Source organism: Cynocephalus volans, chromosome 3 (genome assembly GCF_027409185.1).
Source record: "Cynocephalus volans isolate mCynVol1 chromosome 3, mCynVol1.pri, whole genome shotgun sequence".
NCBI classification, from domain to species: Eukaryota; Metazoa; Chordata; class Mammalia; order Dermoptera; family Cynocephalidae; genus Cynocephalus; species Cynocephalus volans.
The window spans coordinates 3,018,887-3,032,645 of NC_084462.1; the positions used below are offsets into that span (position 1 = coordinate 3,018,887).

The following is a 13,759-nucleotide window of genomic DNA, read 5'->3' on the forward strand; positions in this document are numbered from 1 at the left end:
CCGCTCCGCCCGCAGCCCCGGGCACCTCACTACACAAGCGTCCCTGACCCCGACACCCCGCCGCAGGCAGAAAGGAGCCAAAAGCCAGAAGAAGGAACCTCACCCAGCCCTCGCCGTCGGCAACGCGCGCGCGGGTTACAACGCGTCCGGCTTCACCGCGCGCGCCGCTCGCGAGGCCCGCCCCGCGGGCCAGTCCGGGCTCCGCCCCGAGACCTCCAGTGCGCGAGCCTGTGTGGGAAACCCCTCCTCGGTGCTTGAGGAAGGAAGTAATACCTGCTCCTCCTTGAAACTTCCTCAACAGGTCAGGAGACGTTGTGTCTGGGGCGGGCAAAAAGAGCCAGGACATATGGGGAACGGCTGTCTGGTCATGTGCATCAGGCAACTCTGAGGACAGCACCACACAGCGCCGTGAAGAGAAAGGACCCAAGGCTGGGCGGGGCCAGAGGGGCAGCAAGTGGAATGGCCGTCGCCGCAGGGACGCGGATTGGGATGCAGGGGCGCGGCCCACGCCGAAAGGCCGGACCCCACGCTAGGTCCCAGCCGCAGGGCGGCGGCCGGCCCGCGTGGAGACTGAAGGCGACCTGGCCCGGGAGGAGCTCACGTGGCGTAGGACGAGAGGCGGAGCCTGCAAGGGTCGCAGGGGCGGGAAGGAGGGACGGGGGTCAGGATTCCTCTGTTTGGGAGAAGACGGGGCTGGGGGCCTGGACCCTGGTGTTGAGAGAGGCCTGTGTTTGGGGCTCTTCGCCAGTTTAGATGGCCTGAGGCTTGGGTCCTTGGGTCCTTGGGTCCTTGGGTCCTTGGGTCCTTGGGTCCTTGGGTCCTTGGGTCCTTGGTGGGGTTGGAGATCCCAGGAGTGTCTTTCAACTAACATGATTGGAAAGGTTTTTTTCGAAGGTAAGAATTGAAACTTTTCTACTCCAAACCCATTCACCAGAGGTTGCCGCTGGCAACAGTTTGGTGCGGACTTTTTACTTTATGGCCACAGGTGCGCGCGCGCGCACACACGGGTAAAGAAAACCTTTTCACTCCAATTTGTTTTATAAGTAGTCTCCCCACATCACTACATGTAGAATTATTTCATTAAACAATGAAAAATTATTCCTTCGCGTAAATCGACTTTTTTTTTTTTTTTTTTTTTTTGTAGCGCGTTCCCCTGGTTATTTGGGTTGTTTTCTTCCTTCTAGTGAGAAGACTCCCTCCATGGTTTGAAGTATAAGGAAGTGACCTAAAATTCCTCTCTTAAGAAAATGAGACATTTCCATCATTGGCTTCTGACTCACTCCAGAGTAAAAAGTCCTCACTGTGGCCGACGGTGGCTCCTAGTGATCTGGCTTTTCTGTTCCCTGTCTTTCCTTATCTCCTTCCTCTCTCTCCCTTGGCTTCCCTGGTGTCCCTGGAAAATGCCAAGTAAATTTCTACTTCAGGACCTTTGCACTTACTGTCCTCTCTGCCTGGAACTCTTTTCCTCAATCCACGTGGCTCTCTTCTTCCCTTGTCATGTCTGCTCAGATGTCATCTTGGCATAGAGTGCCCCCAGCCCCTTGCTCCACTCTATGTAACAGTCAGGACTTCTCCCTCTTGCCCTCCTTTATTATTCTTCCATAGCACTTATCTCCTAACATTATCTAACTATTTCTTTATGGACATATTTTTTGCCTCCCTGCTGTAATGTCAATTCCACAAGGATAAGACTTTATGTCTAGTGTGATCACTGCTTCCGATCCAGTGTCTGGCACATAGTTGCAGCTCCATCTGTGTTTAAAAATGAACAGGCTGGCTGGTTAGCTCAGTTGGTTAGAGCACAGTGTTATAACACCAAGGTCAAGGGTTTGGATCCCCATAATGGCCAGCTGCAAGAAAAAAAAAACGAAAAACAAAAAAAAAAAGAAGAAAAATGAACAGATTTGGGAACCTTTTGCAGGACACAACAGGGAGGATTATTTCAATGTAAACACTGAAGAGCACATACTGTGGGCCAGTCATTATGTTAAATTCTATCCAGATGAAAGAATTACCATTAGCCCTATTTTACAGATGAGGAAACTGAGATGCAGATGAGTTCACCACCTTGCCGTGGCCCACAGAGCTAGTGTGGCAGAGACTACACTCAAAACCTGTCAGCTTAACCATGTGCAAGGGAAGTGGATGGGAGCCCCTGCAGGGGGATCTGGGCAATGATATGACTTTGTACTTGGGTTTCAACCCTGTCCTGTTCAGTAAATGACTCTCCATTAGCCCCAACCATCTTTAAAAGGCTGCTAGATAGAAAAGACTTGTGCTCAGGGACTTCGGGGAAAAGAAAGATGGGGTAGTGTAGGAGCTGCCGGTAAGGGCAGAGGGTGAAGTGTGGGTGCAGGGAGAATTTGCCGCAGGACGGGTAAATTATTGGGGATCACGAAAGTAAAGGATGAAGCCCAATGGGCTTGGGGAGAATCAGCTATTCAACAAACTGATTGAGCACCATCTGTGTGCCAGGAACCATTGGTCCAGCCTCTTTGCTGACCTTGTACCTTGAGTCCCTTACCTCTGAGTCCCTTCACTTACCTATCTCTCTACCCCAGAGGGCCCAAGCACGCTCAGAGAGGTATGGCTGTTACACAGAATGCTTCCAAAGTACTGAGCTAAATAAAAGAATATTTTAGGCGGAAAATACAGATCACTTAAAAATACAGATTATTAATCTGGATTGAGGGGGGTCCGAGGGGAGCGAAAAAGAACAAGACTCTTGGTGGGAGCTAGAGATCAGGTTTTTGGCGTGCTTGACAAAGAGCCATGGCAGCAGGCCAGCAGTGGGGTCATTCCCATGTCCTAAGTCCAGACAGCGTGGTTTGCCAGAATGGACCAGAAATTCACGTAATTCAGATAGGACAAGAAACCTGAGGAGAGGAAGAAGGTAGAGGGGTTGAGATTCAGAGTTCACCAGCCCAATCCAGATGCCAGTCCTGTCCCCAACCCCAACCACATGCCTTTCCCTGTGTCCAACTCCGTCCCCAATTCCTTTCCATCCCTTAACCTATCTCCAAACCCATGCCTAAACCCAAACTCAACTTCGTCCCCTACACTGTCCTCAACCCATTTCCAAACTCAAGCCCAACCCCATCCCCACGTCCCAGCACCATGTGCATCCCCAACCCTGTCTCCCACCTCAATCCCATCCTACCTAGCCCTATCTACAACCCCATCCCCATCCCACACAATACCTATCTGCATCCCTGAACCCATGCCCACACCCAATCCCATCCCAGCCCAGACCAGTCATCAGGAAGAAGAAGACACCAGTCCATGCCAGGTAGAAGCTGCTCCCCAGGGTGTAGGTCATTCCTTCCTGCAGGAACTCTTGGGCCTGCAGCAGGTAGAACATGATACCCAATATGATGCTGGTCCCTGCGTAAGCACAGATATTACAAGGCTGGTAATCAGGTGTGTGAGGACCCCTTCCCATAGTTGTACGGCTGTCTGACTCTTGCTCATTATTTCCTCACTTTCTTTAACCTCCCAGGCCCTCTACCTCTACTCACAAGAAGGAAAATGGGCTTCTGACAATGTCATGCTAGAGGACATTGAAAGAGCTAGTCTTGGTCTTTAACTAGTCAATGATAGTGTCTAAAACCATAGGCTTTGGGGACAACAGAGCAGGGCTTTTGTCCTGCCTTTGTCTCTAACCTTAGGGCAGCCACTCCATCTCTCTGAGCCTCAGTTCCCTCATCTGTAGTGTGGGCATAAAATCACAGGAACCATCTCCTTGGGCCGTCATGAGAAGTTATTGAGATTGCACATTTCCTGGCATCACAGTAAGACCTCAAGGATTAGAATTCATTATTATCATTATATTGAGTCTTTGGTTTTGGGCTTCTAAAGCAATGGACAAAGAACCCAGTCATTCTGGATATTTTGAGATGACATGAATTAAAGATAATTTGCGAAAGGAAAAAGATCGTTTTTCAGATAATGGAGTACAAATTACAGATAGTGTAATTTTTTTGTGTGTTATTGAAAAATAATATAGGAAGTGTATTCTGTTTAATTAAAAGGGGGAATGGACAGAAATGATTTTTTTCATATAGAAAAATGTCTCATTTTAGATGGTTTAAAACCAAGATGTTTTCTACACTTTGTATCTTATGTTTAAACAATTAGGGATAGCTATTAGACAAACTCGATAAATACCAGTTATTAACACGAAAACAGGAAGTTGAGTGTTCTCTACTCTTCGCCTTACCATCACTTTCCAAGTATGTTTTCCTGTTGCAACTGAAAGTTGCAATCAATTACTACAAAAGACAGGGACATAATACTACTCATTTCTAAATTAAAATCTACCCTTTTAAAAGTATGATTTGCCATGTGAATGGAAAATTAAACTGTTCTAATTGGAATATCAATTTTGAGTTATTTGGGTGGGAGTGGGAGGATTATTATGGTAAAGACCTGTGCAAAGTTAAATAGCTACCATCATATATCAGTGTTTTCTAATTAAATATTCACTACATCTCCACATGGTAGGAAATTTTATCCCCATTCTACAGATGAGAAAACCGTGGCTTGGAAAGATGAAATAGTTTGAGCAAAATCACAGAGCTGGTGGTAGTGGTGGAATAGGATTTGGGATGGGGTTGGGTATTGGGTAGAGATTGAAGTTTGAGTGATAAGGATGGAGTTTGAGGTTGAGGCTGATGTTGGGGATGGAGATGGGGATGGATCGGATATAGATATGAGGAAGGCATTGGGAATAGGTTGGGTTGAGTTCACAGGTGGCAGGGGTGGGTTTGCAACTGTGGTCTGGGTTGAGGCTGGAGATGAGCTGGGGTTGAGTTTGAGGTTGAAGTTCATAAGTGATAGGATTAGATTGAATTTGAAACAAATGGTGAGAATGATTAAGCATGGGATTAAGTTGGGTGCTGAGGTTTGTGAAGAGGTTGGGGGTGGTAATGAGGACGGTTTGGAGATTGGAAAGAAGATAGAATTGGGATGGGAAAGGGGTGAGGATAGATATCAGGGAAGGGCATGTGGATGAATTTGAGATTTGCTGGTGATAGAGATGGCAGTTGAAGTTGAGGCTGGTATTGGAGCTGGAGCTGGGGTTGGGTTGGAGGTCAATATTTTTTACTGGGATGGGAGATTTGGAAGGAGATAGGATTGGGATTGAAAATGAAGGTGAGGAAGGGGTGGGATTGGAGTGTGGTGGGGGTGAGGTTGGGTTTCATGATTGGCACTGGGTGAGGTACTCCTCGCCTTGGTTCTCTGGAGAAGGATCTTAGTGCCGTGCCTGCTAGGATGCTAGTGATGAAGAGGAAAAAGTCCAGCATGGGCAGGTTGGAGCTAGTAAAGAAGATGATGCTTATTAGAGCCATGAAGAGGCAGATGCTGGCGATGCTGGAGAAGAGGAGGAAGGTCCAGGAAAGGTCCAGCAAGTCTGGGGAAGGAAGAGAATCAGAAATACCAAAACTGGTCGTCAGGCTCTGAGCATGGGGGAGAGGGTCACCAGTTAGTCTTGGAGCATTCTCAAATCCCCTCTCTTGCAGATTATTTATTCTCATTTTAAGAAGATTGAAATTGGGCTCTAGGGAAGGGATATTGAAGGCGATACCTCCAGCTCTGAGGATATACCTCTGGGCTGGTGAAGACAGGTTCTTGGGCAGTGAGAAGTGGGGTGGGTAGTGAGGACCATCCTGGCAGTGAGGATCATCCAGGGGCCTGTGAAGACCATTCCAGAGAAGGGACAAACCATTCTGTAACAGGGGAAGGGGTCCCTGGGATAAAGTGGAGAGATGATTCCCAGGAGTGGTGAGGACAGGGCAGGCCTTACAAGCGTTCTGGTCGTACTCATGCAGGCAGGAGATGTCAGGGCACTCCACAAAGAAGATGGTGCTGATGGGGATGGTCAGAGAACCAGCAGGGTCCCCAGGGGGCCTCAGTGGCACCTGAAAGTGGATCCAGGGCTGGCCCAGAGATATGAGACCGAGGATGATCATGCTGGCTATGTTCAGTGCCAGGCTCAGCCGGTGGCTGATCTTCTTGGCCTCATGCAGCAGCCTCCAGCATATGGGCAGCAGTGATTGGTGGCTATTCTTGTTCTGAAATCTGCAGCAGACCACCCACCACCAGTGTCAGCACTGAGACCAGCCACCCTGCCCAGCCACCCCAGGTCCAGCCTTCAGACCCTATCTATCCCATATCCAACTTACATGCCCTTTATCCCGAGGTCTTGCCTCTATGCCATGTCCCACCGAGGGCCAGCCTTTAGGTCCAGCTTCCAAGCCCTGCCACCCGTCTAGTTTCTAATACACCAGCCATGCTTCCAGTCCCCGACCTTTGACTGTTGCCCCTCCCCCAGAATTTTAGCCCCAAACTTGGCCTACTGCCTGGGCCCCTGCCTCTCACCGGCCAGAATTGACCCAAATGGAGCTGCCTGGCGAGAAGTTGTGGATGTTGTCTAGAGGACTTTGGTTGGGTTGGGAGCTGTCCACACATTCTTTGAAACTCTCCTGGGAGCTCCGGAATAACGATTCAAGGCTTTCGACACTAGCCTCAGGGCTGTGGGTAATCGATGGGGGGACATCAACATTGTCCCGGGTTTGTAACAAGGGGCTTTGACCACTGTAGTGGGGAGTCTGGGTTGTTGGTGGGTAGTTTTGGATATTGTCTTGGCTACGGTCAGTAGCTGATTTCAGGGGGTGAGAGCTTAGGTTACTGAACAGGTGACTTTGGAAAACTGGTGGAGCATGGATGCTGAAGTGATGAGTGGAGATAATGGATGATGTGTCTTGGATACTGTCCTCATGACTGTTGATAGCTGGTGGAGGCTCTTGTATACTAACCCGGCGACTGTGGATAATTGGCAAGGGGCCTTGGATAATGAACTGGCAGCTGTTGGTAGCTGATGGACGCTCTTGGGGACTGATCTGGTGACTGCTGGTAGCCGGGAGAGACTCTTCAGTACTGACCCGGCGACTGTAGTTAGCTGGTAGAGGCTCTTGGACACTGACCCGGCGACTGTGGATAATTGACAAAGGGTCTTGGATACTGACCCGGCGACTGTAGGTAGATGTTGGAGGCTCTTGGACACTGAGCCACCGACTGTAGGTAGATGGTGGAGGCTCTTGGATATTGACCCGGCGACTGCTGGTAGCTCGTGGAGGCTCTTGGATACTGACCCGGCGGCTGCCGGTAGCTGACAGAGGCTCTTGGATACTGACCTGGCGACTGTTGGTAGCTGACAGAGGCTCTTGGATACTGACCTGGCGACTGTTGGTAGATGACGGAGGCTCTTGGATACTGACCCGGCGACTGTTGGTAGCTTGTGGAGACTCTTGGATATGGACTTGGTGACCGTAGATAACAGGTGGAGGGTCTTGGGTACTGATTCGGGGGTTGTAGGTAGTTGACAGAGGGTCTTGGGTGTCAGCTTGGGTGTTGTTGGGAGCTGCTGGAAGGAAATCTGGCTGAGTGCCCTGGAGGTCAGATTGAGGCCTCTGGGACATATGGAGATGCAGGGCGGGGCCACTCCCCAGATGCACTCAACAGCCTGCCAACTGCCTCAGTCCCTCCTTCTGGGCACCTCCGTGGCCACCTGGAAGCCGGCTGGTTTCTCTCTGGGGCTCAAGCTCTGTCCCTTGGCATTTGGATCTCTCTCTTTTTCTGCGTTTCTTGGTCTCTCCTGCTGTGCACAGGCAGGGCTCAGGGATTCAGTCTGGCCTGCAGGTGGGGTTGAGGGAAGGTTCCATGACAGTTGAAGGGGTTCCAGGAGGTTGGGATATTGGTCATGGCCTCAGACTCCACCACACCCTTATGTGAGTGATGTGGGGGCTGGGGCTGGGTCAGGGTGGACACAGTGTGGTGACTGGTCAGGGTCAGGAATGGGTCAAGAAGAGGTCATGCTGGATTAGTGAGGGGCCAGTACAGGCCCAGGATGGAATCGGGGGTTAGGGAGGGGTCAGGGTGGAGGCAGCAGGGTCAGAGAGGGGGCAGGTTGGGGTCAGGACTAGGCAGGGCTGAGTCAGGGGATGGGTCAACAGCATCTCTGGGATGAATTCTAACAGTCTCTGGGAGGTCTGAGAACTGAATTTATAATTCTCTCTTCCTACCTGCCCCTCACCCCACCCCTCCTAGGGCGTTTTTGAATCAACTTCATCCTTTTATTCCCTTCTTGAGTTCCATATATCTCCTTGTTCCCTCGCTTCCTTCTCCATCTCTGTCTCCCTTCACTTTTCCCTGGGATCTCAGGGACCTAGAGAAAGTTGTGCCTGCTCCTTGCTCTCAAAAAACCTCCAATTCGGGGCTGGGGAGAGGAGGCAGACGCAGCCACAGCTTGATAAAGGATTGAGAGAGGTCAGCAGAGGTACAGGCACCCCAAGCTGTATGTGTGACCTCTCCTGCATGTGATGGGTGGGGACTTTTCAAATTACTGTTCCCCTGTACTCTCCTTTGGCTTTTGTGATGATCTTTTGAAAAATAAAACCCACAAACTTTTATACGTCTTTAATTACATGAATATCCATGTTACTATATTTTAACTGCTACATAGCATTGCATTTCATAGAGCCTAAGACACCATCCTCAGCAGATGTTGTAATGTTAAAAAATGGCCAAAGGCTGGGCCAGCCCCGTGGCTCACTTGGGAGAGTGCAGCGCTGGTAGCGCTGAGGCCATGGATTCAGATCCTATATAGGAGTGGCCGGTGCGCTTACTGGCTGAGCGTGGTGCAGACAACACCGTGCTGAGGGTTGCGATCCCCTTACCGGTCAAAAAAAAAAAAAAAATGGCCAAAGGTGATTTTAAGATACTACCAATTGTATGATGCATCCCAATTTTACAGATGTTAAAATGTGAAAAAATGTGTATTTTAGAATCAGTGAAGTGTGGTATTCCATTGTGGATTAGTTGAGATATTTGGGTACTGAAACAGGGTCTCAAAATAAAAAAACAGGGAAAGGGAGAAGGGAGGTAATAAGCCCCTTCCCTTTTAGAGCATGAACCTCTTCTTTTCATACCCCATTGGCCAACGCTTAGTCATATTGCCACATCAAGCTGCAAGGGAAGCTGGGAAAGATAGTCTTTATTCTAGGTATGACTTTGTCCAGTTAAAGGGTTCAGTTTCTGTTCTATTGCATAAGGGGAGGACTAGCAGACTTTGCCACCAACTGTTTGACTGTTATGTGTTTTCAACCAATCCCCTTCTGCTGAACATTTAGATTATTCCAACTCTTATAGCACCTATCACATTTGGTTCTGATGTATGTGTGTGATTGTAGGAGTAATGTCTTCCTTTCTGGATCCATAAGCTCCAAGAGGGCTAGGACTGGGGCTGTAACTGTCTGGTTCACAGTTCTATTTCCAGCACTAAGCGTTAGTTGCTCAGTAAATGTTTGTTGAATAAACAGGGTTTTTTTTTTTTGTGTGTGTGTGTGCCTAGGTCAAACATACTATAGTGACCTTTATGCTTGTTTCTAGTTGCTTTCCCATTATTTTTATAGGGTAGTTTCTTAGAAATTCTGAGCCAAATGGTGTGCACTTTTAGAATATTGATACTTACTGTCAAAGAATAACTCCAGCACACATAGGTAATTCCAATACGTGATTTACTTATATTTAAGGAGAACTAATCACAAATTGATTTTATCTGGAAAACACAAAAGTAGGATTTATATAAGAGGACAGGAGGGGGAGAAGGAAAATCTGCAGATAGATCTATATCTATATGCCTATATCACACTCATTCTATGTATTCATCCATCCATCCATCCATTGATTGATCTAATATATATACTAGGAACAGTGAATTTAGTTTTCCTTTCCTTAGGTACACTGCTGATGAGGCCTCAGCTGGCAAAAAGTCCAGTCAGGGTGTTTTGCCCTGACAATTCCAGACCTTTGGGTGAGTAACTATGACATACAGATAGCAGGCTGTTTCTGTATTACCTCTATCATTTATCTGCTGTGTGTCCCAGTTTCCCCATGTGAAAATGGTAATAATAAAGACAGTGTTGTTGGTACCTCCATCTCAGTTATGCCAGCCTGTACCATTTTTTTTTCTATCGGTTTCTGGACATCAAACTGACCTCTCAAAAAATTACATCATGGGGCTGGCCCCGTGGCTCACTCAAGAGAGTGTGGTGCTGATAACACCAAGGCCATGGGTTCGGATCCCATATAGGGATGGTTAGCTCACTGAGTGAGTGTGGTGCTGACAACACCATGTCAAGGGTTAAGATCCCCTTACTGGTCATCTTAAAAAAAAAAAAAAAAACTACATCATGGGCTGGCTGGCTAACTCATTTGAGAGAGTGTGGTGCTGCTAACACCAAGGTCAGGGGTTTGGATCCCTGTACTGGCGAGCTGCTAAAAAAAAATATTATATCAATTTATACAATCTCCAGGAGTGCCTGGTTGTAATACTGTCATCAGCCTGGGCATTTTCAATTGTTTTAATCCATGCCTTTTTTTTTTTTTTTTTTTTTGCAGCAGGTTCACAGCTGGAAGGAGTTTGGCCTTGGGTCTCAGATGAGGCTTTGGACTTTGGACTTTTAAGTTGGTGCTGGAACAAGCTAAGACTTTTGGCACTGTTGGGGTGGAATAATTGTATTTTGTATGTGAGAGGGACATGAGTTTTGGGGGGCCAGGGGCAGAATGATGGAGTTTGGATGTGTTGTCCCCTCCAACACTCATGTGGAAATCTGATCCCCAATGTGGCAGTGTTGGAAACTGATTGAGTCATGGGGCAGATCCCACATGAATGGATTAGTGCTCTCCCTAGGTGGGGGATTAATGAGTGAGTTCTGGCTCTATTAGTTCCCACAAGAGCTGGTTGTTTAAAAGACCCTGGCACCTCCTCTCTCTCTCTTGCTTCCTCTTGCCATGTGATCTGCTTATACCCGCTGGCTGGCTGTGACTTTCCACCATGAGTAGAAGCAGCCTGAGGCCCATGCCAGATGCAGCTGTCTCAGAATCGTAAGCCAAGTAAACCTCTGTTCTTTATAAATTACCCAGTCTCAGGTATTTCTGTTATAGCAACACAAAACGGACTAATACAGAAAATTGGTACTGAGGAGTGGGATGTTGCTATACAGATACCTGAAAATGTGGATGCAGCTTTCGAACTGGCTGTTGAGGAGAGGCTGGAGGAATTTGGAGGAACAGGTTAGAAAATACCTAGATGCTAGTGAAAGTTTAGAAGACAAGAAAACCAGAGAAAGTTTTAGAGATTGGTTAAATGGTGGTGAGCAGAATGCTGACAGACATATGGACTGTAAAGACCATTCTAAGGAGGTCTCAGATAGAAATGAGGAACTTAGTGGGAATTGGACAGAAGATCACCCTTGCTACACCATAGCAAAGAACTTGCTGCATTGTGTCCATGTCCTTGGACTTTGTGGAAGGTGGGACTTAAGAGTTGTGAACCAGAATGTGTGGTGGAAGAAATTTCTAAGTGGCAAAGCATTAAGGAAGCTGCACAGTTACTTTTAACAGCCTACTCTGAGTTATGGTGGCAAAGGCATGATGTAAAAGTCAGAATTTAAAAGGGAAGCAGGGTGTAAAGATTTTGAAAATTTGCAGCCTGTGGTACAGAAGCAGAGAGCAGAAGAAAAATGCAAGGGTGAAGCAGATAAACTGGTTATTAAAGACATTAGTTTGGCTGTGAGGCAGCCAGGTGCTAATAGCCAGGACAATGAGGAAAAAGCCCTAAAGGCATTTGAGAAGTCTGGAAGTATGCCCCACCCATCACAGGTCCTGAGGCCTAGAAGGACTGAGTTGTCCCAGAGGAAAGACCTGGGGTGTAGCTGCTCTCAGGAACCTCCTTCCTGCATCCCAGCTGCTCTGGCTGGAGCAGTCCTGCCTCAAGTGGCCACAAATGTGGTTTCTATGGCAGCTCTAGACAGTAGAAGCCTGAAACCTTGGTGGCATCCATGTTGTGTTAAGTCTGCAGGCTGGCAGGACATGAGAGCAGTGGAGGCGTGGCAGCCTTCACCCAGATTCCAGAGGATGTATGGAAAAGCCTGGGGGCCCAGGCAGAGACCTGCTGTAGGGGCAGAGCCACCACAGAGGCCATCTACTAGAGTAATGCTGAGCAGAAAAGTGGGGTTGGAGACCCCACAGAGAGCCCCCACCAGGGAAATGTCTAGTAGAGCCAAGGCAGTGGGGACCAGGTCCTGCTACCAGGACCCCAGAATTGCAAGGCCAGTGGTAACGTGCAATGCAGGCCTGGAAAAGCTGCAGGCACCAGCGCAGCCCACTGGGCTGCACCTGGTGAAGCTGTGGGAATGAGGCTGCCCAAGGCTTTGGGGGTCCAGGTGCCCCATTGTGCCCAGGATGCAGGACTTGGAGTCAAAGAAGATTATTTTGGAGCTTTAAGGCATAATATCTGACCTGCTGGGTTTCAGACTTGTTTGGGACCTGTTTCTCCTTTCTTCTGGCCTACTCCTCCCTTTTGGAATGGGAATGTATACCCAATGTATGTTCCACCACTGTATCTTGGCAGTAGATAAATTTGGTTTTGATTTTTACAGGTTCACAGCTGGAAGGATTTTGGCCTTGGGTCTCAGATGAGGCTTTGGACTTTGGACTTTTAAGTTGGTGCTGGAACAAGCTAAGACTTTTGGGACTGTTGGGGTAGAATAATTGTATTTTGTATGAGAGGGACATGAGATTTGGGGGGCCAGGGGCAGAATGATGGAGTTTGGATGTGTTGTCCACTCCAAATCTCATGTGGAAATTTGATCCCCAATGTGGCAGTGTTGGAAACTGATTGAGTCATGGGTGTGGATCCCTCGTGAATGGATTAATGCTCTCCCTAGGTGGGGGATTAATGAGTGAGTTCTGGCTCTATTAGTTCCCACAAGAGCTGGTTGTTTAAGACTCTGGTGCCTCCTCTCTCTCTCTCTCTTGCTTTCTCTCGCCATGTGATCTGCTTGTACCTGCTGGCTGCCTGCCACTTTCTGCCATGAATAGAAGCAGCCTGAGGCCTGTGCCAGGTGCAGTTGTCCCAGAATTGTCAGCCAAATAAACCTCTGTTTTTTTATACATTACCCAGTCTCAGGTATTTCTATTATAGCAACACAAAACGGACTAATACACCATGCCTTTTTTTTTTTTTTTTTTTTTGCAGCTGGCCAGTATGGGAATCTGAACCCTTGTACTTGGTGTTATAATACTGTATTCTGACCAACTGAGCTAATCAGGCAGCCTATGCCATTTTAATAGGTGTAAAATTATTACTTCTTTATTTTTATTTGCAATGCTTTGATAAGTGATGAGGCTGGGCATCTTTTCACATGATGATGGGCCTTTGTATCTCTGTCTTTTTGAATAGCCTATTCTTCCCTTTTACCCACCTCCCTACTGAGTATTTATCTTTCCTGTATTGATTTGTAGGAGATTATATATTAAGGGTACGAAAGCAGTATAGTTAATAGTGGTTAAGACCATGGATCCTAGACCCTGAGGCTTGACAACCCAGGTTATAATCATGGCTCTGCCCTCACCAGCTGTGTGTGACCTTGAGCAAGTCATTTAACTGCTCTGTGCCTCTGTTTCCCATCTGTCAGTGGAGATTATAATATTCGCAGGAGTTATGAGGACAAAATGGGTGAATAACATATAAAAGCATTTAGAGCCCATTGTAATAAAAACCTCTTGAGATTTTATACTTCACAGCTATTGATGTTAATTCTAAGTTTCTTTCTCCATTTCCGAAGCTCTTCTCTGAGTTCCAAAACCGTATGCCCAACTTCCTCTGAAATCCACATTGAGCTGTACCACAGAG

The 13,759-nt window shown here is 47.7% G+C and overlaps 1 protein-coding gene and 1 long non-coding RNA gene across 2 annotated transcripts; one reads left to right on the forward strand and one right to left on the reverse strand.

Annotated features, from left to right (window-relative positions):
- Positions 1-454: 454 nt before the first annotated feature.
- LOC134374076 (uncharacterized) lies at positions 455-1,426 on the forward strand. The gene is made up of 2 exons (XR_010023012.1): positions 455-633; positions 1,185-1,426. It is a non-coding gene; the product is annotated as an uncharacterized LOC134374076 (long non-coding RNA).
- Positions 1,427-2,808: 1,382 nt separating this feature from the next.
- LOC134371845 (uncharacterized) lies at positions 2,809-7,481 on the reverse strand. Its single transcript, XM_063088746.1, has 5 exons — positions 6,382-7,481; positions 5,807-6,081; positions 5,267-5,413; positions 3,253-3,384; positions 2,809-2,876 (listed from the first exon to the last, which is right to left on the reverse strand). Exons 1-5 carry the CDS (start codon positions 7,479-7,481, stop codon positions 2,809-2,811), a joined length of 1,722 nt encoding a protein of 573 aa, XP_062944816.1.
- Between the last annotated feature and the right edge of the window lie 6,278 nt (positions 7,482-13,759).